This window comes from Grus americana, chromosome 1 (assembly GCF_028858705.1).
Source record: "Grus americana isolate bGruAme1 chromosome 1, bGruAme1.mat, whole genome shotgun sequence".
Classification (NCBI taxonomy): domain Eukaryota; kingdom Metazoa; phylum Chordata; class Aves; order Gruiformes; family Gruidae; genus Grus; species Grus americana.
In genome coordinates, this window is record NC_072852.1 from 47,382,045 (window position 1) to 47,404,284 (window position 22,240).

General features: G+C 38.3%; 1 protein-coding gene across 1 annotated transcript; it reads left to right on the forward strand.

Moving 5' to 3' along the window:
• Positions 1-711: 711 nt before the first annotated feature.
• Positions 712-20,027, forward strand: ALX1 (ALX homeobox 1). The gene is made up of 4 exons (XM_054848285.1): positions 712-943; positions 3,284-3,588; positions 7,284-7,412; positions 19,504-20,027. Exons 1-4 carry the CDS (start codon positions 712-714, stop codon positions 19,822-19,824), a joined length of 987 nt encoding a protein of 328 aa, XP_054704260.1. The 3' UTR covers positions 19,825-20,027.
• The last annotated feature ends 2,213 nt before the right edge of the window (positions 20,028-22,240 follow it).

Here is a 22,240-nt window from a genome sequence, read left to right on the forward strand (position 1 = left end):
CTGCTACACAACCACCTATAATATTTCTTTCTCTCTTTAACTCTAGGACCAAACTTCTGAGCTGTTTAATAAAGAAGGAGCACCGGTTCTTAATTTTACAGCTTCAGAGAACAGGACTGAAGCTACCGAGGAATCAGTCAAATTGATTAAAGAAGATCCTTTACTTGAGGGTATGTGCCCCTGAAATTACCTTGCTCTAAGCCTCTCGGGGACCTGGGGGGCGAGGGAGGGAAGCGAGGGATTACTCTCTCTTCCAGGATCCCTGGAGAAATGTGAATATGTTGCAGAGGGAAAGTGTCCTTTGCATGTGTCCTCTCTCCCTCCCCGACTCCCCTCAGCCTACTCGCATGCCTGTGTATGTCTGTCTGTCTGAAATGTGTCTGTCTGTCGAAAATGGGCCTGGAACTCCCTCCTGTGTTGGGATTAGGTCTTGGGGGACCTGGGGTGGAGTTACGCTGCTTGCCTATTTTCATATTCATTAGAAATGGGAGGTTGCATAAGGAGCCCTGCTGAGCTTCAAGATATAAAAGCAACTTCGGGTTCCCCCTTTCAAGACAAGACAAATCAAAGGCTCAGAGGCAAAACAGCTCCCTGAGCTCTGAACGTCTTTCCCTCCCTCCTTCCTTCCCTCCCATCCACTCACCCACTCTCCCTCCTCCCCTGCTCACAGTCCAGCCTCTGTCTAGGGAAGAGGCTCTCAAGCAGCCTTAGATGATTATGGATTTTCTGAGCGAGAAGTTTGCCCTGAAGAGCCAGCCGAGCAAGAACAGTGACTTTTACATGGGAGCAGGAGGCACTTTGGAGCACGTTATGGAAACTTTGGACAATGAGTCCTTTTATAGCAAAACGTCAGGGAGCAAATGCGTGCAGGCCTTCAACCCTCTGCAAAGGGCTGAGCATCATGTGAGGCTGGAGAGGACATCACCCTGCCAGGACAACAACGGTGAGTCGCCATCCCAGGGTTACTCTCCCTCCTGTGCTTTGCTCTCCCTGGAGATGTACATGGGAGGCCAGGGCTTCTCCTGCCTGCCCGGGGAGACCAATGGCAGCTGCGCAGCCTTTGCATTCTGGCATGAGAGGGGCTGTCAGGTAGTAGTAAATAATAATAATAATAATAATAATAATAATAATAATAATAATAATAATAATAATAATAATAATAATAATAATAATAATATAAAATCCAACAAACAAAACCCACCATCACCACCACCACCACCAACTGGAAAAGGCGATCGCCTACTTCGAAGCACTCTTTTCCTCCCAGTGCTGCCCCTCCGGCTGCCGCCCTGCCTTGCCGGCCCCGGGCCGGCTCCCTCGGCTTGCCCCCGCCGCCACCGCGGGAGCGCCGGGCCGCGGAAAGCGCAGCGCCGAGCACGCAGGCACAGCCCGCCCGGCCCCGGGGCCGCCCGCCCGGGGGACCGACAGGCCGGCGGGGGAGAGAACGGACCGGGGGGAGGGCCGCGGAGTCGGAGCGGCGGCGGCCGCCGGCGGGGCCCGGCGGGTGCGGGAGGGCTCGGCCGCGGCCCCGTCCCCGTCCCCGTCGCCGGCCGCCCCCCGGCCGCTCCCCGCGGCGCCGAGGCTCGGGGCCGGCGTGAGGCGTCCCCCGCGGCGGCAGCGGCGTTTTCACCCGGCAACTTCCTCGGAAAAGGCAGCCCCGGGTGTCGGTGGCCGCGGCACACCGGGCACGTCCGGGTCTCGGCCGGCGAGGTACCGTTACAGGGTGGGAACGGAAGGTCACTTGGTCACGTTTGGTTCTTTCAAATAACGCTCTGCGAGGACGGTGTGTTCTTTTTGCTGTGTTACTGAATAATGTGTAACAGTGATTCTTCATACTGGGCGAAAACGACTCGGGTAATTCAAACAGCACTGTTAGGTATTGGGTTTTTTCTAGCTGATCGGCAAGGCGAATGTGGAATGTTTTATTTTTTGAAACAATTTAATTTTCCCCTATTATTCCAACATTATATAAATCAGCTATAGAAAAAAATAATTAAAAAAAATTTCCTAGCAGAATCGGAAAACATGGTTAAGATCAGCTGCGATAACGAGACTAACAATATCTTACATTTTCTTACTTCATATAGGCATTGAAGTATTTTTTTACAACATCCTTTTTGTATGAAACAGTTTTTAAGAAATAATGACAGATTTCTGCAAGTGCAACTTAAAAAAAACTACAGAAAATTGATTTATATGTAGAAGTTTTTCTTAATTAGCTCATTTAATGTGTGCCTTGGGGGCTTTGGGGCATTTCCTATCTATGTATGTATTGATGGTAAGTATCTAAAAATTGTGTTTGGTTAAAATCAGCTCGGACTGAAAGAAAAGAAATTACTGAGAATGTGAGAAAATCCCAAAGCAAGCTTCTTATCATATGTTGCATGCCATCTTTGGAGATTTTAATTTCAATAGAGTTTTAAACTTTTTTTTGCCTGTTTCTGAGAGAAAAAAAGAAAGCGAACCTTTTTGAATCCTGTAACATATCGCATGACTTCTTCAATGATGTGAGATGTGTAAAAATAAAAAAAAAAATAGGAAATGTTTTCATTTCTTATTAAGAAGCTACAGAGAAATATTTCTTATCTCTACCACTCAGATTTTACCTAAAGACAAATAGTTCCTGCAATCCTTATACAAAGTATATGAAACGATCTTTTTTAATAAGTTAACATTTTGCAGAAACTCTCTGTATTTTGTAACCATAACAAAGTTAATTGGAAACAATTCCACTCTACAAATCCAAGAGAAGGTATATGGAATCTATTGCATTTGTAAAGTGAAGTTAATTTTCGGTTTCATTGCTTCTTGGTTTGTCAGTTTACAGCTATTTAGTTTACTTCACAGTTATTTTGTATTTTCATAGAAATAGAGTTTTTTTACATCTGCTTCCAAATTTAAAGGCACGTTTGTCAATAGCTTTATGCCACTTATATGAAAATCTGTTTTGGGCTAAGATTCCTTATCTGTGCAACTCTAGTTGAAGCTCATTTCATGGATTGTTAACCACTTTAGTGGCAGAGTAAAAATATTCAAGTACTCTCACGGAGTCCCCTTACACGGAAAGATTTTAGATGATATTTTGTGATACAATTCTCAGTGAAAATTCAATGCGATGTAATACTTTTACTCTGTCTGTGGTTAATATTACAGATTCCTCTTCCACGATCTCATATAGAAATACACAGCCAGATAAAATCTGGTTCCTTGTGTTTTATATGAACTCTAGAATCTAAAGCCCCCCCCTTTAACCGGTTATTTCCATCCCCCACCTTGTGTACAGTGAACTATGGGATTACTAAAGTGGAAGGACAGCCTCTTCACACAGACCTGAACAGGCCCATGGACAATTGCAACAATCTCAGGATGTCTCCGGTGAAAGGGATGCAGGAGAAGGGGGAACTGGATGAACTTGGCGATAAGTGTGACAGCAATGTCTCCAGCAGTAAGAAGAGGAGACACAGAACAACTTTCACCAGTTTGCAGCTGGAGGAACTGGAGAAAGTATTCCAGAAAACTCACTACCCTGATGTCTATGTAAGAGAACAGCTAGCTCTGAGAACAGAGCTCACTGAGGCCAGAGTCCAGGTAGGAACCAAACTTCAGCATTTCCATGACAAGTTGTGCATTGTAGGAACTGGTAAATGACACTCTTGGGGATTGTACAAAAGCCCATAAAGCTAAAGTAAATAGCTTGTTTTGCTTTATTTCTTTATGGATATGAACTGTTATGCTGCAGTACTAAAATAACTTGTTATTTTTTTAAATAGCTCGTGTTGCTGTTCTAGAAACTTGTTTAAAGGATGAGAAAACTACATCAATAGTAAAGCAGTCTTGATCTCCAGTAGTCTTGTTTTACTGTCAGATTTCCAGGCAGTGAATACATAAAGTGTTACGTGTAAAGATCCCATTAGAGAGATATGTAGCGTGTAGTTTAGACTGTTGACGATGTAGAACTCGACCGCAGAGGATTCTGTGTGTGTTACGGCATGAAAAGTACAATCTAAAATATAATCACATTCCTTGTTCAGATCCAATGAGTATGTAGTGAAACTGCACATATATAGATGTGTATAAATATATATATGTGTGCGTGTGTGTTTGTGTAGAGCAAGGAGGTAATCCTTTCATCTCTGTTGTATGGAATGAGCTTAAAAATCACAAAATTGGGAAGTACATCTGCCCGTTTTTAAACTTGCATAACCGACCGATCATGTTATTCTAATTTTTGGAATGAAACATACTGTTGACCACTTAGTGCAGTATTTGAGTATCTTAACTGAATACAAAGTTGATTCATTCAGTATGTGCTCGTACAGTAATCTCAACAATATTTATGGCTTTGGATGTGTAATGGTGAGAAAAGAAGCTAAATATCCAGGAAATGCAGCCCTTCCCCCATTCAGACATCTTCCCTTAGAAAAGGGTGTGAGCTGCATTTTGTGAGTTGATTCTATTTTTAGAGATCTTCTCCATTCTGGTAATACTCATCATTTCAATTTAGGGAATAGCAGTCCTGTCGATTCTTATAGACTGGGATTAATTTTTTTAATTTAGTGACTTGAATATGATAACAACTTCACAACTTGTAATTAAACACATACTCACACATGCATATAAAGAAATAGACGTCGGTGCACATGCATACAACTGCAATTAAACCAGGATCACTTTCAGAAATTAACTCAGCTAATTAATTTTATAAAGAACTGTTCTTTTCATGTCTCTTCAACCAGGCAGCATACTCACTGTTGTCATCGGAAAAGAGTCCAAAATTGTGTGTCAGTTATATCGATACAATATCAGTGATGCCGATGGAATTTAGTTCAGTGGCTTTTAACTCTTCAGGCTCTGTGCAATCCCTCTCCCTCTGAATTTGGTACAGTTTTCCAAGTATGACTTCCATTCATTAGGAGTTAATCTTGACCTAAAAAACCCAAAAACCCCCCAAAAAACAAAAGCAAAAAACTTGCGTAATGTTAAACACTCTTCTTACATTTCCATAATTCTGGAATAATGAGAACTACTTCAAGAATAAATTGTCAGAACATGAAGTGGAGAATTGGACTAACATGCGTCAACAAACTTTTTATCACATTTTTTCCTAAGTTTTAGAAGCTTCATATGGTAAAACTATTAAAAATAAGAGAGTAGATGTGAAAACATATATGTCTGCACCAGACTTTCACAGAATATCTATTTTATTTAAACATGTTCTCCCCTTTCTTAAAAGATAACCGATCTTTGCATTTCTCATATGCTAAATATGAAAGGAAATGGTGATCATTTTCATCCAGAGTAGCAACAGTATTCCATCACAAGATTAAGCAATTTAAAAGGCCTTACATCATTAGAGGCAAGCATCTGGCAATTCAAGGATAACAAGCAGCAGATTTTTACATTGCTTTGTGGAGGCAAATGGTTACTTTATCTCTGCCAAGAGTCAGTTTCTAGTAAAGTGATGTAAACAGAAACATTTTGGGGGATTGTCAAAGGAAAAAAATGTGTGCTTTTTTTCTCGTTTAGTTACTATAAATTCAAGCAAATTGTTTGATTTAGTTTAGCAGAGTGATCAGCTGGATACCTTACCCACATTTCCCTTCACCGCCATTTCATCAAGATCCAATTTAATATTTGTCCTGCATACATGCAGAGAGAGCCAACCTGAACCTAATTTATCTAAGTTGTTCTCTTTCCTGCTGCATGTCAGTGAAGTAATTGGCACCCATTTTAAGGAGATTGTCAAGGTCTTTTTTCAATGAAAGAGCCTCATTACTAAATTCCCTTAGCGTGTTCTTGATGCCTCCTGTGGAGACAGGAGAATTTTTTTTTCCCTTTCCTTTTCTTTTCTTTTTTGCTGAACCTCAGGCATCATAAATAATACAAATTTACCAACAAGGTCCCTGACAATATACGCTCAGCAGTTACATGCATGGGCCTTGCTTTGATTGCCCAGTACGTTTTAAAAGATTGCACATACTAAATTTTCAACAAGTCCTTGGGAATTAAAATGAGCAAAATTATGCCCTGGTTGCTTAAACAGCATCAAAGGACAGTTGAGTTCTCCAAAGATCAAGGCAAAAACTGAATAATAAACCAAACAGTGTTATTTTAAATATCCCACCATCAGGGATCAGAAAATATCCCTTGAAATAGGATTCACAGGCAGTGTCTATATAACAACAACAAAAAAAATTCTATTCATGTATGTATCTATCCAAATGGATTCACAATCCATTTAGCAAGAAGACTAACCAATGGCACCGTTTCCATTAAAAAAATAAAAATGTTTCTGTAAGTAGTGTGACTTCTTTAAAAAGAGTTGGAATGAGTTTGCTCATAGCTGAACAATAAAGACTTAGTTGAATAATGTTACTTTCATACAGGAACAGTTACTTTTCTTAGAAATCCCTTTAATTCATCAAAATAAGTCTTAGCCAAACTAAACTGTTTGAAAGAAAAAAAATAAAAATTAAAGACCACAGGACAATGACAGATATCAGTCACAGCAAGAAATGTGCATATAATAGGTTTTGAGATAACATCCAGCACTCAAAATATTACAGAACAGTCCAGAGGTTATTTTAGCATAAAGAAAATAGCTTGTAGTTGACAAGAAGGCATTGTTTCAGGTCTAAATTATTTCATAGTCTAAACATAAAGTGCCATTCTTTAGTTTTCCATTGTCAGAAACATAGATATTGCCTAATGCAAATGTGAAAAAATGCCACAATAGTTTTAAAACTGTCTGTGATCTCATGATTTTTTATTATCTCCCTGCTCTGTTAGCCTTAGAGAAACCTTTTCTGTCCTAGTGCCAGCTCTTCCTGCCTTTTCATTAACTCATTTGACAAAGATTTTGTATACCTCTAGGAGGCAGATCATAGGTAGTCATATCAAGTCAGTTGGCATGTGAAATTAAGAGAAAGTTTCTTTATAATTTGACTTGCTGCTACTTGGTGATTTTCCTCTACAGAACTGAACTTTGTCAAAATTAGTACTGCCTGACAGACTTGATTGATCTCTCCTCTGCTTTTTTTTTTTTTTAGACACTAGAAAGGAAATAATATCTACTTTTAAAATAGCCAGAAATAACTTAAGCAGGTCTGACATTGAGAAGATTGAAACTGCAAAAAATTCATCCTCAGGCAGAGAACTTCCCTTTCTTAGATAAACAGAATTTTTTCAAAGCTACCGTCAAAAATCTCTTGGCTTTTTTCTAAAACTCTTTACGCAGTATGTAATTGAGTTTACCTTGATGATTATTTCCTCATACGCTACAGGTTTGGTTCCAGAATCGAAGAGCAAAATGGAGGAAAAGAGAACGCTATGGTCAGATCCAGCAAGCTAAGAGCCATTTTGCTGCCACCTATGATATATCTGTTCTTCCAAGGACTGACAGCTACCCGCAGGTATGGTAAAGACCAAGTAGTACTTTGGTTCTACATGTACCTTCTCTTCCATCCTTAGGCACACATGTGCACAGAAGATGCATGAAGACTTTCCTGTGTTTAGCTTTCTGTGTTCTTTAGACACGTTGACAGGACCTGCCACTGTGAACAATAGTTCTGACATCCAATATGAATAATTAACTCTTAAAATACAAGTATTTAAAAAAAAAAAAATCTAGGGAGCTGTGGCGTTTTCCATAAGTTATGTGCTGAGAATGGCTGGCAATATGGTTGTGCAGCTAAGTCTTTTTGGCACAGAAAACTGTGTGGGGATTTTAATCACTTTTAGGTCCACACACAAATTCTGGATGAAGTCTAGACCCATTGATATTGACAGGAATGATGTAATTTTGACCGCAATAATATTTATATTCACAGGCACAACTGTCTTAACAACTCTGGTGTTGTATGCTTTAGTAAGATAAGGCACAAAGTATGTGATCTCTAGGCAACTTCCTTCTGATACATCAAACATGCACCATTTCTATATGGACCTCAATAGACAACTGAATACAACAAGTCTTCTACTAGCATGAAATCATATTATGGCCATGTACAATCAGAATTGAATGTATATGGCTGGGAGGGGGAGGTAGAGAGATAATAAAGCTCTCTTGGACAGTAGTAGTTTGTTTAATTTTTTTTCTTTTTCAGTTCTCCGTCAGTATATAGTAAGGTATACTGTGTAATAAGATCATAATCTTCTGCTTCTTTTCTCTAGTCCTTTGCTTTACTGCCTTGCCTCACTCTCTGCTATTGTTTTTCTGCTTGCTTGTTTTAGTACATTGAATACTTTTATTCTGAAGCCATTGTTTTTCACGTCTCTAGCTTCTCATCGCTTTTACCACATAATTTAAAAAAAAAACCAAAACAACAAAAAAAGGACCATGCAAAGCAAAAATCTTCGTATGGATTATTCCTGTGATAGACTCCTTCCACTGCTGGTGTCCTGGTGTTCTCCTAGCTCATTAGGTAACAGGGTCTGTGACAGCCTTAGGAATATACTCAAATTAAAAAAAAAAAAAAAAATTACTGGCTATGTCTATGTGAGCTTGCTTTGGTCGTGCTCTGCGTTGGCTGAATGTGATTAGCTTTGAACCAGAGGCCTCGGGTCCATGTGTCATCTACCCAGCTTAAAGTGCTCTACCTCTGAGGAGGTTGCATGCTATTAGGTTTGGTGCCTGGGTCAGAGCTGGCTTGTGTTCCAGCAGCTCACAACATGGGCACAACCATTATCGGATCTGGTGGCACTTACCAGTCTGCCTGCTTTTATTTTGTAACGTAATGGTGCATTAGCTCCAATTACATCAGAAACCACTGCATGATACAGTCTGTGTTTAAGTAGGACACAATACTTGTTTGACACCTGCCTAGGGGGAGGTGTGCAAAAAGACCTTACACACTCCTAGGCAGATTCACAGAGACACATAGATGCACAGTCACTCACAGACCTCACTCAAGGTGTTCAAGTATCTTTTGAGGGCCTTTCAGATTTAGCACAAGACATGATGCGAGGAATAGTACTTAAGTTTTGGGCTTTCTGTCCCTGATTCAGTTCTCTAGACTAAACTTTGTGTCTCCAAGGTCATCTTGTATTTTTAGTAGGAGTTCATCTACAAACTTTCCCAATCGACAGAACTTTCATTAGCATAAGACAATGGAATAATGCCAGTCATTGGTAAGCACTTAAAACTGTTGTCCTAAAATTAATGTTTTCTTGAAAAGAAACACTTTTGAATTATAGGAGAATACCATCCACAAAAATCTAAACCCAATGAAATATAAATTCTATACTTTCATATTGTTAAAAATGACAAGTGAATTAATTGCATTTCTATTTACAAATTTGTTAAAAACCATCTTTCCGAGGCTGATGGCACAACTAAGTTTCAGCCTAGCAAAACTTTCTGTTATTAATTTATATGTTCTTAAAAACAGGAGATTGAAATGGAAATGTTGGTACCGTAACCTTAAATAAAGCATCGCTAGAATGTGTAGAAATATAAAATGTATAGTCATTCGTAAACATAAATATGTAGTACTCACCTACAATCACAGACTAACACACTGCAGGTAAACAGAGAGACACAAACATGTAATTGAGTCTGGTTACCCGCACAAGAAAATTGTGTTGTGTTGTACTGCACTTCACGAACAGGAACAAGGACCTAAATGAAGGTGTGAGTCCACTTTACATTGGCTATTCCAGTTTAGCGCTTGCCTGCATAGTTTGGCTACATGATAAAAAGAAGGCGTCTTACTCTTTAGTGAAGAAGGTGGCTGCGTTGCTGTATGCTGGAATATGAATAGGTATCCAGGCAATTATCACGGAACAGTCAATGCAATTTCACGTTCTTGCTCTCCTGGTGGTAATTCTTCATAGTTTCACATTCTTCAATCCTCATCTTCAGTAGAACCATGTCTGTATCATATACATAACATTTCCAGTGAGAATGCTTGAGACAATGAAAATCTGTATTAAAACATAATGATCACTAACATCACTACATTCATACCTTTTGAACTAGGTGTCCATTTATAAGTGACTCACTTATGTAAAATAAATATGCAGTACCTGACTTGCTACAAACTCATTAATCTATCCCACAGTTCAGGCAGAAAGAGGTATTTAAAATTGGTATCTGCATGTTTGGTTTTAATGTTATATAGAGCAAATTCCCAAACAATTCCATTATTTCAGTGTAGTTAATGCAAGAAAAGAAACCAAATATCCTTTTTACCCTTTTCTTTTCTTTTTTTTTTCACCTCTGTGTACAAGCATTCTTATTGTGACACTGACATCAGTAAATATTAGATAATCTTTGCCATACTTTTAAGTAAATAGTTTTTCTTGAGGATTGTGGAACACAGATCACTAGAGCTTTTTTATGAAGCCTTTATTAACATGAGGGAAAATAGACTCTCTGTTGCTGGCATAAAATATAGCATGAATGTTGAAAAAGGATGAAATCAAGCTGAGGTATTTACTGCTGTGTGGCAGAAGGAACAGGAACAAACGTGAATTTCTGATGTGCATTATATGAATTTGCAGTCTGAAGATTTCTGTTTTGAGCCCCACCACGGATATGTTCATAAAACAGATATCCCACTCACATTCCAGCAGAAACATCAATTCCTTTTGCAGTCAACAGAGGGTATGGAGACCCCTGCTTAGTCTCTTCACCAATTATCTTCATCAAGTACAAATTAATAACATGATGCTGCTATGCACTGTGTGACTATATAAACCTGCAAGGTCTTCCTGTGAGGAAATTTATCTTCTCAACTTATTTCAGATAGAAGGCTGGCTCTGAATCAGAGAATAGTTGAGGTTGGAAGGGACCTCTGGAGATGGTCTGGTCAAACCCCAATTTTTAATCCAGTCTAATTTTGCTATTAAATTACACATCTTCATCTTCAAAATAGTAATAAACTTTTTTTCCCCCTTAGATTGTAATTATTTGCTTTGCTAATTCAGTCTGACCTTAATTATTTTTACAGTATGTTGACTTTAGGTGTTGCTTATTGTTGCAAAATAGTTGCTCAGCTGGTTGCCAAGAAGTTCACCATCTCCTAAACTGTCCAAATTCTGCACACATACCTCTTCTATTAATTATACTGGCAACACCTGGATTGCAGAGGAGGACAGTTAGTACAATATTCCAGGACAATCATCTGTTATTCACATGGGGTTTTTTAGGCTTTAACAATAAAAATATCACAATGTTGTTAAGTTTTCACTCAGATGAAATATTTAACTTTTGACATTATGTTGAAAATTAGATTTTTCTAGGAAAATATTATATACAGTACTTTTCATTCATTTTAGTAAAAGGTTTCAGGTTCATTAGTTTCAGTGTTTAAGCTTCAAGTTTCTCTTGCAGATGCAACACTTTGTGTTCTAAGTCATCTTAAGCACACTCAGAAAACAATTCGCTGGTTAAAACTCTTATCCCAGACACTTTGAGCCTCATTAACTAGCAATATTTTGCTGATGGCATGAAAGCTAAGAGGCAGCTTAACAACAGTGGGGAAATGAATGCAGATTCACTTCATGGAGACATTTACTTCAACTCATCTGAGCAAATGTTAGTAAACAAGCAGTACTTGATTCAGTCACCTAAATACGGTGTCTAGTGTTACTAAAGATGTCTTAGGATATCGGAGACACAGTTACAGGGCTGATGAACAGGACTTACCAGAAGGATGCACCCTTCAGGGGAGGCAGTTGGTGGTCAGATAAATATTAGACATTTATGTTTAGGAAACTTAACCAAAGGGACCTTTATGCCAGAAATGGGTTGCCTTTAAAGTTGGTGAAAATCCGGTCAATTAAGTTTTATCTTCCTGAAGTATAAGGTATAAAATAGGTAAGATGATCTCTAGAAATGCTTTTTTTTTTTTTCTCTGATGCCTAAGACATCAGGTTCAGCTGCAGACATTTATAGTTATCTTAGATGGATCTATATATTGTGTTGGGAGAGGAACAATAAAAAGGTTGCTTAGCCCTGTGCTGCTCTTTTACCTTATTGGTCTTGACTGCTTTTGCTGTCCTATGCCTAGTGAGGAAGCTAATGTTACAAAAGGCTACTTGACCTTGTCAGATTGAATGTTTAAATATAAGAAGTAACAAGGGACCAAAAAACCTGAGACAAAATTTCATTTTTATCCCCTCCTTATTTACACACACGAGAGTGAAATTTGATCAGAAGCCTACACTACTATCATACAGACCTCCAACTTTCCCTGTATGTGTTAAATTTATAAAGATATTTTCTTTATAAATGTAAGTAAGTGCATCAATAGGTAAATAAATGTTAAATTGTATTCTTGAAAAGCAGATATAAGGGTCAACATTTTTGCCCCACCTAGGCTGTTTCCATACTTTATATCTTTTCGTCTTGCTTGTTCCTTGAGTCTAGTTCATTTGTTGTCATTGTTCTTCCAAGTTCCTTTGAAGGGGTTTAACCTGTCACACCATTATACTTTCCCTCTACTATCACATGTGAAATGTACTGTTTGCTTCTTTTGCTTTGGATAGGACTGAATTTAATTTTTTTCTTTGGTGGAACAACCCAGCCTAGTGCAGGTGGGAATCCTGAGGAGACAAAAGCATTTCAAAGGTATGGGAACTGGAGTGATACAGAAGGTGTAGACAGAAGGGAGAAGGTTGAAATCTCAAAAATAGAAGAAGGAAGAGGCTGAAGTTTACATTCCATCCACCAGACTGATAAATCAAATTAAATATGTTGAACAGCATGGCATCACATGATTTGTTTTGGCAATCAAAGAGTGTAGAAATGGTATCAGTATACATGTGTTATGTACTAAGGCCTTGGATCATCATTACAGTTCTGTTCTAGCCTTAGTACATATGGGTAATTCTCATTAGCAATAATCAAAGTTACATGCTCCAATTAAATCTTTCATATGGCATATATTACACACCACATGTTATATGACTTAAAAATTCTTTTAACTGTAGTAGACATATAAATGACAGTTAATCACAATAGTTCATTAAGGCTATGGGTACACTGATTAAGTAGGAGTAGATGTGGTAGACACATCTGAGCTAGCTTCAAAGAAGTTTTGTCACATACTCATGCTGTCTAGCTGTGACAGTGTGGAGCTCAGGCTGGGCCACCACCTGCATGGTGTGCTGCTTGCTGCACATGTGCTGACTGTTGCGCTGCTGTGGCTGATCTTCCAACAAGAAGAACACTTCTAATCTTTTTGGGTGGTGTCTGTTCCACACAACGTAGTTTGTGCACTGTGCTTCTATTTTCTCTTGGTTCTAAACCATCTCTGTATGTGGTCCTCCTCACAGTCTCAATGTTCAGTTTGTTGTTTATTATTTTTTTTTTCGTGAAACATGTATTTCTTTACGTCTGTGAGTGACTTTAGCTGGGGCTTAATTATAAGGAAAATTATTTATTTCTTTTGAATTGTATTTTTCAAATTATTAAATTCTGTCTTTAACTGTATCATAGATGTGAAATATAATTAATTCTTATTGTAACTGGCCCTGAGATTGCAGCAGGGAGAAGTTTATCTGCAAAACATCCCGTAAAAGAATGAAAGCTTAATGACTTTTTGAATCCTGCATTATTTTGCACCTTAGCACATTTGTTAAGCATGGAATCAAATTAAAAGATTTTTATTTTGTTCACCATATGTAAGGCCTAAACGTGGACTGAATGGGTCTATCACATATTTTAGAGCTGAAGCGTTAAGCCTCTCACTACCAAGGGACAACTTGCACTTTATGGACATATCTGAAAATGGTGTGCTGCAGCTCTCACATGTGCACCTGAACCCAATACAGTACAGATGATCTTCACATGTTCATTAGGTCCAATGGCTCCTATAAAATGATCACAAATCACACCAAGAAGTATTCTGTCTAGATATAAAGGAAAAAAAATCCAATGGTGGTGAAGAGTGGTAAAGCCTTGGAACAAGTTACTTGTAGAAGTTATTGAATCTCTGTAGCTGGAGCTACTCAAAACTTGGCTGGATAGGGCTTGAGTAACCTGACCTAAATGCAAAGTTAGCTGTGAGTAAGGATTTGGAATAATAATCCCAGAGGTCCTTTTCGGTTTAAATTATTCTGAGAACCTGTGAATCTGCAAACTCGGGAAGTCCAGGCAAAACTGTGCCCATAATTTGGATATTCTTAAGAGGTCCCCAGAAAAAATACTGTATCGAGTGACAGACCAAATTAATTGTGCTGATGGACTAGGAACAGCCTACAGATCATGAGTTGTAAACTAGCAGTTTTGAGCAGTTTAACAGCTATTGCATTTAATCTGCCTAAAGTAGCTCCTTGTGCAAGCACAGGTTTGATGTTTTCTGGCAGTGCAAGGATTGTTGTTTCACACAAAGAGAAGGAGTGACAAAAAATTAGCAAATGAGTTTCTTTGACATCCATACGTTTTCTGTAATTAGGTAAATTCTCAACCTTTCGGTTAGTGCCAGTGTTGTCTCCCTTGCAATGCCCAGGAACATCCTGAAAACAGAGTCAACGTAGAGTTTCTAATTATGTACTAGAGTAATCATAACACCATATAACGTAACATAATATATCATAACACATATTATGTAATATAACAACAATAATAACTTATTACTTCATATCTAGAGATCTTAAAAGAGGTTAACATTTTGTTTCCCATGTGAAAGACTAAACCATATGTCCACTGAAATAGAAGCTGCACGTGCTCACATGTGTGTTTGTTGGAAACAGATTACAGTCTGGTTAGGCAGGTGACTCAAACAGCATGAGTCAAGACATTTGGCGTTGGGATAACCAAAGGTGGGCAAGTGAGAGTAAAACTCAGAAAATTTGGAGATTTGAGTTTATGTGATTTCTCCAGGTGCTGTGTAAGAAGGCTGAAACTCTAGGAGTTTGAAATTTTAACAGAAAAAAAGCAATGACACCAAGTGGGATGACCAATTACCTCAGCTAATGTTCTTCTGCAGTGTCAAGCAGAAGGTCATGTGCTTAGGAAATGATATCATAACCATGTTAACAACCATAACTCTCCAGTTATGTTCTTGTCACAGCTATGAAATCCTACTTCTTTTTTGCTGTTGGGAAGGGTGTGTGTGCGTGTGTGTGTGTATAAAACATACAGTAGGTAAATATATTGAAGGGCTCTGGTAATTTCATGGTAACCACAAGAGCAAAGCTCAAGTTGTTTGTGATGTTAACAGAAACCAGAGATGTGCTGTATGTGTAGCCTCATTCACAGCCTCTGAATTGCCTTTTATATAGTTCATGGATCACACAAGAGTTTAAGAGGAAAAATATTTTCTTTAAATTCATGTACATAATGTCCCTTTTCCTTCCAACATACCAGAAGAAGGTCTGATAATTTTGACTTATTGTAAAACATTACTGTATTTATTTTTAATACAGGAATACCTTCTGCACCTAAATTTCACTACAAGATATTTATGTTGTAAGTCCTTGCTAAGAAATGAAAACCTAATATCAAAAGTCAAGTCACTCAACCAACTAAAATGAATAGAAAACCGATATGACTGAAGCATTCTTTTGAAAAGCATAACTGTCTCATGAGAGAAGATGTACAGTTTTCCTAGCATCTTGTGGCATTTCTGAAGTTAAGTTTACTAATTTGGATTCCTCCCTCTAAGGAAGAAACCTAGACCATCCCTTTGAAAGTTTTAGGAATGAATAGCTTGTTCACATATTTCTTCAACAAGACATTGGTATGTTTTAGGATTTGCAGCTGAATTCTGTTCTCATTTACACCTGTGCAATCTTACTGAAGTTAAATTGAAAGAGATTTGACTAGGATAAAAATATCAGGAAAATCGGTGGTACTAAAAGTTTACTGCAAACCAAACTACTAGAAATATGGAAGGAAAGAGTGATTTTGTGATACCTCCAGACCACATAGGTTATTGGGCACTTTCAAACTGAGCTTCTGAACCTTTTGAAGTCTTCCCATCATGACCGTATTAAAGGCAAACTCGTGCTTGTTTCTATTTAAACAGATTTTTTGGGGGAATATTCTTTCCATAATTATATCTGTGCAGCCTGGGTGACTGCAGCATTTGGCACAGCATTTCTTAGAAAGAAATCTTAGTAAGTCAGATAAATGAGACTTTGTTGCATGTGAGTTAGCTTTGGAGATGATGAGCTCCTTCAGAATTAGCTCCTGTATTAAACGCTGCATAGATGAACTAGTCTGTCCCTGGGCAAATTTATCCTGTTGTGAAGGTTCTGAGACTAACCATTTGGCTTGGAAATACCATCAAAAAGAATGGGGTTCTGTGTGCATGTGTTTGATATATATATGTGTACATATATATATATTCCCTGCCGCAGATTCTTTTTTAGCTGTATCAGCTCCCTGTTTCAATTCAGTCAAGAGTTGTACCAGCAAAACAAACTGAAATGGAACAGCATGGAAATAGGAATGGGTGACTTGTTTTGCAGGAAGAAAGGGAAAGAAAACCCCAACAGTGGCTTAATCTGTCACTGCTGCTGCAAGAAACATATATGTAACCACGAAATACAATAAAGTACAATTAAAAGTTTCTAGTGTTCCTGAACAAAACAAAACAACCCCCCCCCCCAAAAAAAAATGATTTTTGTATGGATGACAGGGTTTCCGATTTTCCCAGTTCATGATTAAGACAGAATGTGTGCAGCTTGGGCTTCCAAGCAAAATGGAGATACGCTCTGGATCTTACAGGCTTTCAGCTGCTATCTTCTTTACTACTCTCCTCTGTTCTCTAATCACATATTATGTGGCTCCAAACTCATTCATTCTGAGAAGGCAGTAAGCCTTGTCAGTCTTAGTGGATGACTTCCCAGTTGCCGTACACTTAACTACCATAGTTTCCAGCTCTTTCAAGGTCTCTTGTTTCCTTCTTGTCATATTCTGTAAATCTGTACTATGACCTGAGAAACCTCCCAGGCAATAGGACATTCAGGAATCCCCGAATCCTGAGTCATAAGAGATGTACTTCTCTCTTTGGGAATGTTCTGTGTGGTTGAATGCAACAAACTTTCATAAGCAAGACAGTGGTTCAAATAGGTCCAGATAAGATATGTTCTTTAATCCCCAGATAAACAACCTGTTCTCTGAAGATCAAAAGAAAATTTGTCTGATTATAAGTCAAAACCGGCTCAGGTGGGTTAATTAAGGAGTAATAAGGCAGCTGCGGATAATGTGGGGGATCTCTTGTGGGCTGATGTTTGAGTGTCTTCTAAAAACTGCTGAAGGGACGAGGGAAGGATGGGAGCTGGAAAGTTCTGAAACTCTCACTAGGGTCTCTTTCCTCCTGTAGATCTTTGGAGGCCCAAAAGAAGGAGGAAAAAACCCTTGATATCCTTCCCTGGGCACCTTATTCCCTCCATTACCTCCCAGCAGACCACCTAAAATATGCAGGAGCAGGTGCCTGAGGTGTGCCCAACTAGCTGTGCATGTGTGTGCGCTTGTGTGTGTGTGTGTAAAGGCAAGCTGCATTCACGTGTGTGGGTGTGGAAGTGTGTGTGTGCCTGTACGTATGCACGTCTGCGTGAACAAGGAGTTGGGCAGACCAGGAGTTTGGGGAGACGTGCTTCTACCATGACTTTTCCTCATCCTTCTGCAGGAAACCAAAATGGAGCATTGACAGGTTCTTTTTTTGCTGCTGAAATTGCCAAGGAGCCCAAATTAGTTTGTCAGGTCCTGATGACCCCTGCTAGTACAACTGTTCAAAATATTAACTTTTAAAATAAGACTCTATCTCATCCTTGCTATCTGCACTAGATCTCAGCTAGATGAGTTCAGTGAACCATAATTTATCTCTTTAGCTTTTTGGTGGTTTGGTGGGTATGTGTTGTTGCAAAGTAATAGGACAATGGGAAAAAAACAACTCAGCATTAGAAACATGTTTTCATTCTGTGTGTCTGTCATAATTCATTACTTCCCCTGACCTCTATTTGGCAGAAAAAAAAATCACTCAGCTAGAGAGATAACCTACATATCTTAAAGCCAAAATTCCTTTGTCTATGGATTTGAAACATGAAGGGAAAATTAAGTTTGAAGTGGGAATTCACTTTACAGTGCTAACTGAAGAGTAATTGCAATTACTTCAACGTATAGCAGAGAACAAAGACATGTGGGCTCAATCCCAGTGCATCAGAGCAATGATATACTGAACAGACAACAGTTTTTTTATGATGAAGACAAATTTAGCAAAGTAAAACAAAAAGAAATTGACATAGTTACTGGCTGAGAAGTTCTGTACTGTGAATGAGGGTTACAAATGTCTTGTATCATTATGTTTGCACATTTAAAAAAAAAAACAAACCAGCATTCAGGAAAGAAATATAAGTAAAAGTGAAGAAGAAATATAAAGCTGTCTTTTGTACAATGGTGAGTGCAAGTCAGAAATGACTGAGGAAGTATATCAGAAATTGTATCCATACAGTACTGACAGAGAAATAGAGTTTAAAAAGACAGAAGGACAGCTGCTGAGTGTGAAGTTTGATTAAAGCAAAATGAGTAGAGGAGGAATGAAAGAATGGACAGATAATGTCTGAGATAATGACAGGGGCTGACTTGTGCTAGACCTTGAAAATCTTTCCGTTTGGTCATCTAGTAACAAATAAGTGAAAAATACCTACCCATAAATAGCATCTATACATAGACGATAGGAGAAGGCCTGAGACTCAGAATGAAGCTTTAAGTGACTGCCAAGTATAGAAGGCATTACACATCAAAGCTTGAATACGTGGTTACTCCAGATCTTCAGCAGACATTGCTGGTAACCACAAAGTTTGTCTCCTAGTCTGTCATGCAACGTTTTCCAGGGACGCACAGTGCAGCCAGTTAGGGCTGAGAGCTGAAACAGAAATACCCTCAAGTATAATTTCGTATAAAAACATCATGAAAAGAATTTTTATCTTAAAACCATCTTTGAAACAACTTTAGGAAAAACTCTTGGATGTATTATCAACCATGCCTGTATTTTATGGATTCATTTGTCTTAAAGTAATTAGGCAAGGCTTCTCCATATTTAAGTTTGCAAATACTTGTTGGGCTTTGCCATTTGAGAAATCCTGGTTTGTTTAGTTCACCCTTTTATATCATTTCCTACCATTACACTGAGAAAGAATTCTGATGAGGAGAAGCTTTTACGGTGAAAGCGGCTATGACATTGTACACTATTTTGACACCTTTTCTTTGAAGTCCGTTGTGTGCTTCCACTATTTTTACTGACTGGCTGGGCTGATGGCATCCTGAGGTTCGATGGTAAACACTCAGGATAGAGCCACAGAGCAGATGGATGACAGAGCAAGGAATATGACTCAGCAGTCCTTGCTCTTAAGTGAATGATCCAGTATTTTGACTCAAGTAATGTCTTCATGGTATTTTCTAATATGATTGCAGAGAACTAGTTAATTACTTGTTGCTTGTTTTAGAGGAGAACTAATAATGGACGTATTAAGCAAAGCAAACCAAGCATTGCAGAAAACAAAAGATGAACTATCTAAATTTAATCTTATTCATTTTATATGTTCCAGATTCAGAACAATCTGTGGGCAGGGAATGCGGCTAGCGGTTCTGTGGTTACTTCCTGCATGCTGCCACGAGATACATCCTCCTGTATGACACCTTATTCCCATTCACCCCGGACAGATTCTGGCTACACAGGCTTTTCAAACCACCAGAATCAGTTCAGCCACGTGCCTCTCAATAATTTTTTCACTGACTCTTTACTTTCTGGGGCAACCAATGGACATGCTTTTGAAACCAAGCCGGAGTTTGAAAGGAGGTCCTCCAGCATTGCAGTTCTACGGATGAAAGCCAAAGAGCATGCTGCCAATATTTCCTGGGCCATGTAATATAGCAGTACCCTTTCTTAATTTCCTTTTTTCTTTTTTTTTTTTAAATAGCAAACTGAAAACATTTTTATTTCTCATATTTAAAGGACACAACAATAAGCTGCTGTGTGTGGAATGCTAGAAATCACAATATACACAATGTCTGCTTAAACAAATGCAATATAATATTTAACAATAAACCAAGAATAAACCAAATAGATTTACCATGCATCAAGCTCAACAAGCCCTCTTTGTTTTGGTTTTTATATAGAAATATGTTTTGTTGTACCAGTTGATGAAATATGATTATAGAACCTGCAAAAAAGAATAAAACTATTAAGCAAATATGTCTATTCCATTGGTTTTTAGCAGTCCTGTATACAAAAGTAATGCTTTACAAATGAATACTTCATAAGGGAACAACTGCAAGGGAAAATAAATTTATTATACCAAAACCGTGAAGCAAATCTCAAAGCACACCCTGCAGAGAAGGAAATATATGATCGTTCATGTTGTAGGTGGAATTTGTAGACCTAACTTTCTCAGCGCTGTGCTGCTGCTCTGAGCCAGCTCTACTGTTTCGCTAAATCTATGTTGAGCTCCTTGGAGTTACATCAGTGCACAGCTAAAGTAACAAGAATAGAAGGTATTCCTTTATTTTATGGACTTCAGTGTATTCCTGTTAAAGATAATGGGATTTTTTTGCCAAACATATCACTGAAAGCAGGATCACAGTGTTCAATACAGTTTTCAAAAATGTGTGCAGATTATGTAAGTCAGTCAGCTAGTGTTTAAATGAAAAGTTGCAGATGGGCTACCTTGAAGCTCCAGTGACTAGAAGAAAGGGTGGAATAGTACTGCAACACTGTCAACATAATCCAAATGTAGAAAAAACCCCACAACAACAGCAAAGTCTTACTTCAAATCCAGTCAGTCTTACTAACTGTTTTTGTTATGCTATGGTCAAATTGAAAAGAAAAAAGTCCAACAAGGCTTGCCAGTGTCAGTCTGTAACTAATGTCAAGATGTTGTAAGAGTACATTTCATTTAGGTTTAGTTACAGTTTGTTGATACTTTGCTTTATTTTTTCATCATCATCTTCTTTTTTTTTTTTTTTTTTTTCCTCCAGAGTGTAAGACTGGTTTGCTCCCTTTAAGGTTGATAGGAAAAATCTTTTCGACTGCAGTGGCAGAAGGATTTGGCTCTCAGCTCCCAGCCTATCACAAAGGAATTAAAATGTCAGCAGACTTTCTGACATTTCTGGTGGAAAAAAAAAATAGAGGAGAAGAAAAATACTTTACATCTGGAGAATTGCTATCTGCTTTGATTTACTTCTCCTCCCTTTCCCCTGTCACATTCCAAGCTCCTTCAGATGAGTGAAATGTCAGCCTCTTTGAAAGCAACAGTCAGTCTCTCAGGTTCATAAAGGCAAAGTAAATTAATTGAAATAAAGAAGGACTTGCATGGCTGTGATTAAAACAGGATACAAGTCTCTGGACACCCCCAGCTCCTTCTTGCTTTTCTCTCTGGCCATTAGTTAGGACCAGAGGGTGGATGGGGGGAGAAGGGAAGATCAGGGAAGCACATTTCACCACAGCAATGGCAGAGCTACCAGTGCTCACACAAACAAACTCACAGGAACCCCCAAATTGTCTCTGCTCCCACTCAGGAGGCTAAACTTGAAAACCAAAATAGGAGTTGGGTCCATTCTGTAACCTTTCAGTGGAATAAACAAACTTAACTTGGAAACCATTAGGATCAGTTGAAAACGGGGATTTTACAGCAGATTCTTACATGGCTGATTGAAAGGAAGGTTTTCCTACTTGCCACTGGTAATAAACTCAAAGTTTAACACATACGTATACTCCAATTTGTGGTTTCCTAATTTTATTCTCCTTCTAAAAATTAACTTTGACTTTGGCCTGAGGAACTGAGAAAGAGTATTCTGGCTAAAATTGATCTTTTCCTTTTTTTATGGTCTGTTTAGACAGCAGTAAAATGAGCCTTATGATTTAAAGCAAAAAAGAATTTTATTAGTACAGGTAAAGACACCAGTTTTATATAGACACTTGTGCCACATGCAGAAGGATTAAAGCAGTGGAAATACAAGGGGGTTTTTTAGCAGATCAAATGTTTTCCCATTCTAAAATGCGTTTTCCTTTTTTTTTTCCATTTCCACGTAACCATTTTTTTAGGGTATAGCATTTAGAATATGTCAAAGTGATTTCCAGATAATTTTTATTAAAGCATCATTAGTGGATAAAGAAGGAAAAGGTTAGCCGGCAAACTTCAAGCCATTTTTATTGTTGCCTCTCTTTCAGTTTACTTATTTATTTTGATAGCACAGTTTGCTATTATTGTCTCGTGAAATCCAGAAAAAAGTTCATTTTTACAAGGCTTTTTATGTCAAGAGTAAAATGAAAATATTTCTAGGAAT

Coding starts and splice junctions, on each gene's coding strand:
- ALX1 (XM_054848285.1), top strand. CDS start 712: ATGATTATGGATTTTCTGAGCGAGAAGTTTGCCCTGAAGAGCCAGCCG. Junction 944..3,283: donor ACCCTGCCAGGACAACAACG/GTGAGTCGCCAT, acceptor CCTTGTGTACAG/TGAACTATGGGATTACTAAA. Junction 3,589..7,283: donor TCACTGAGGCCAGAGTCCAG/GTAGGAACCAAA, acceptor CATACGCTACAG/GTTTGGTTCCAGAATCGAAG.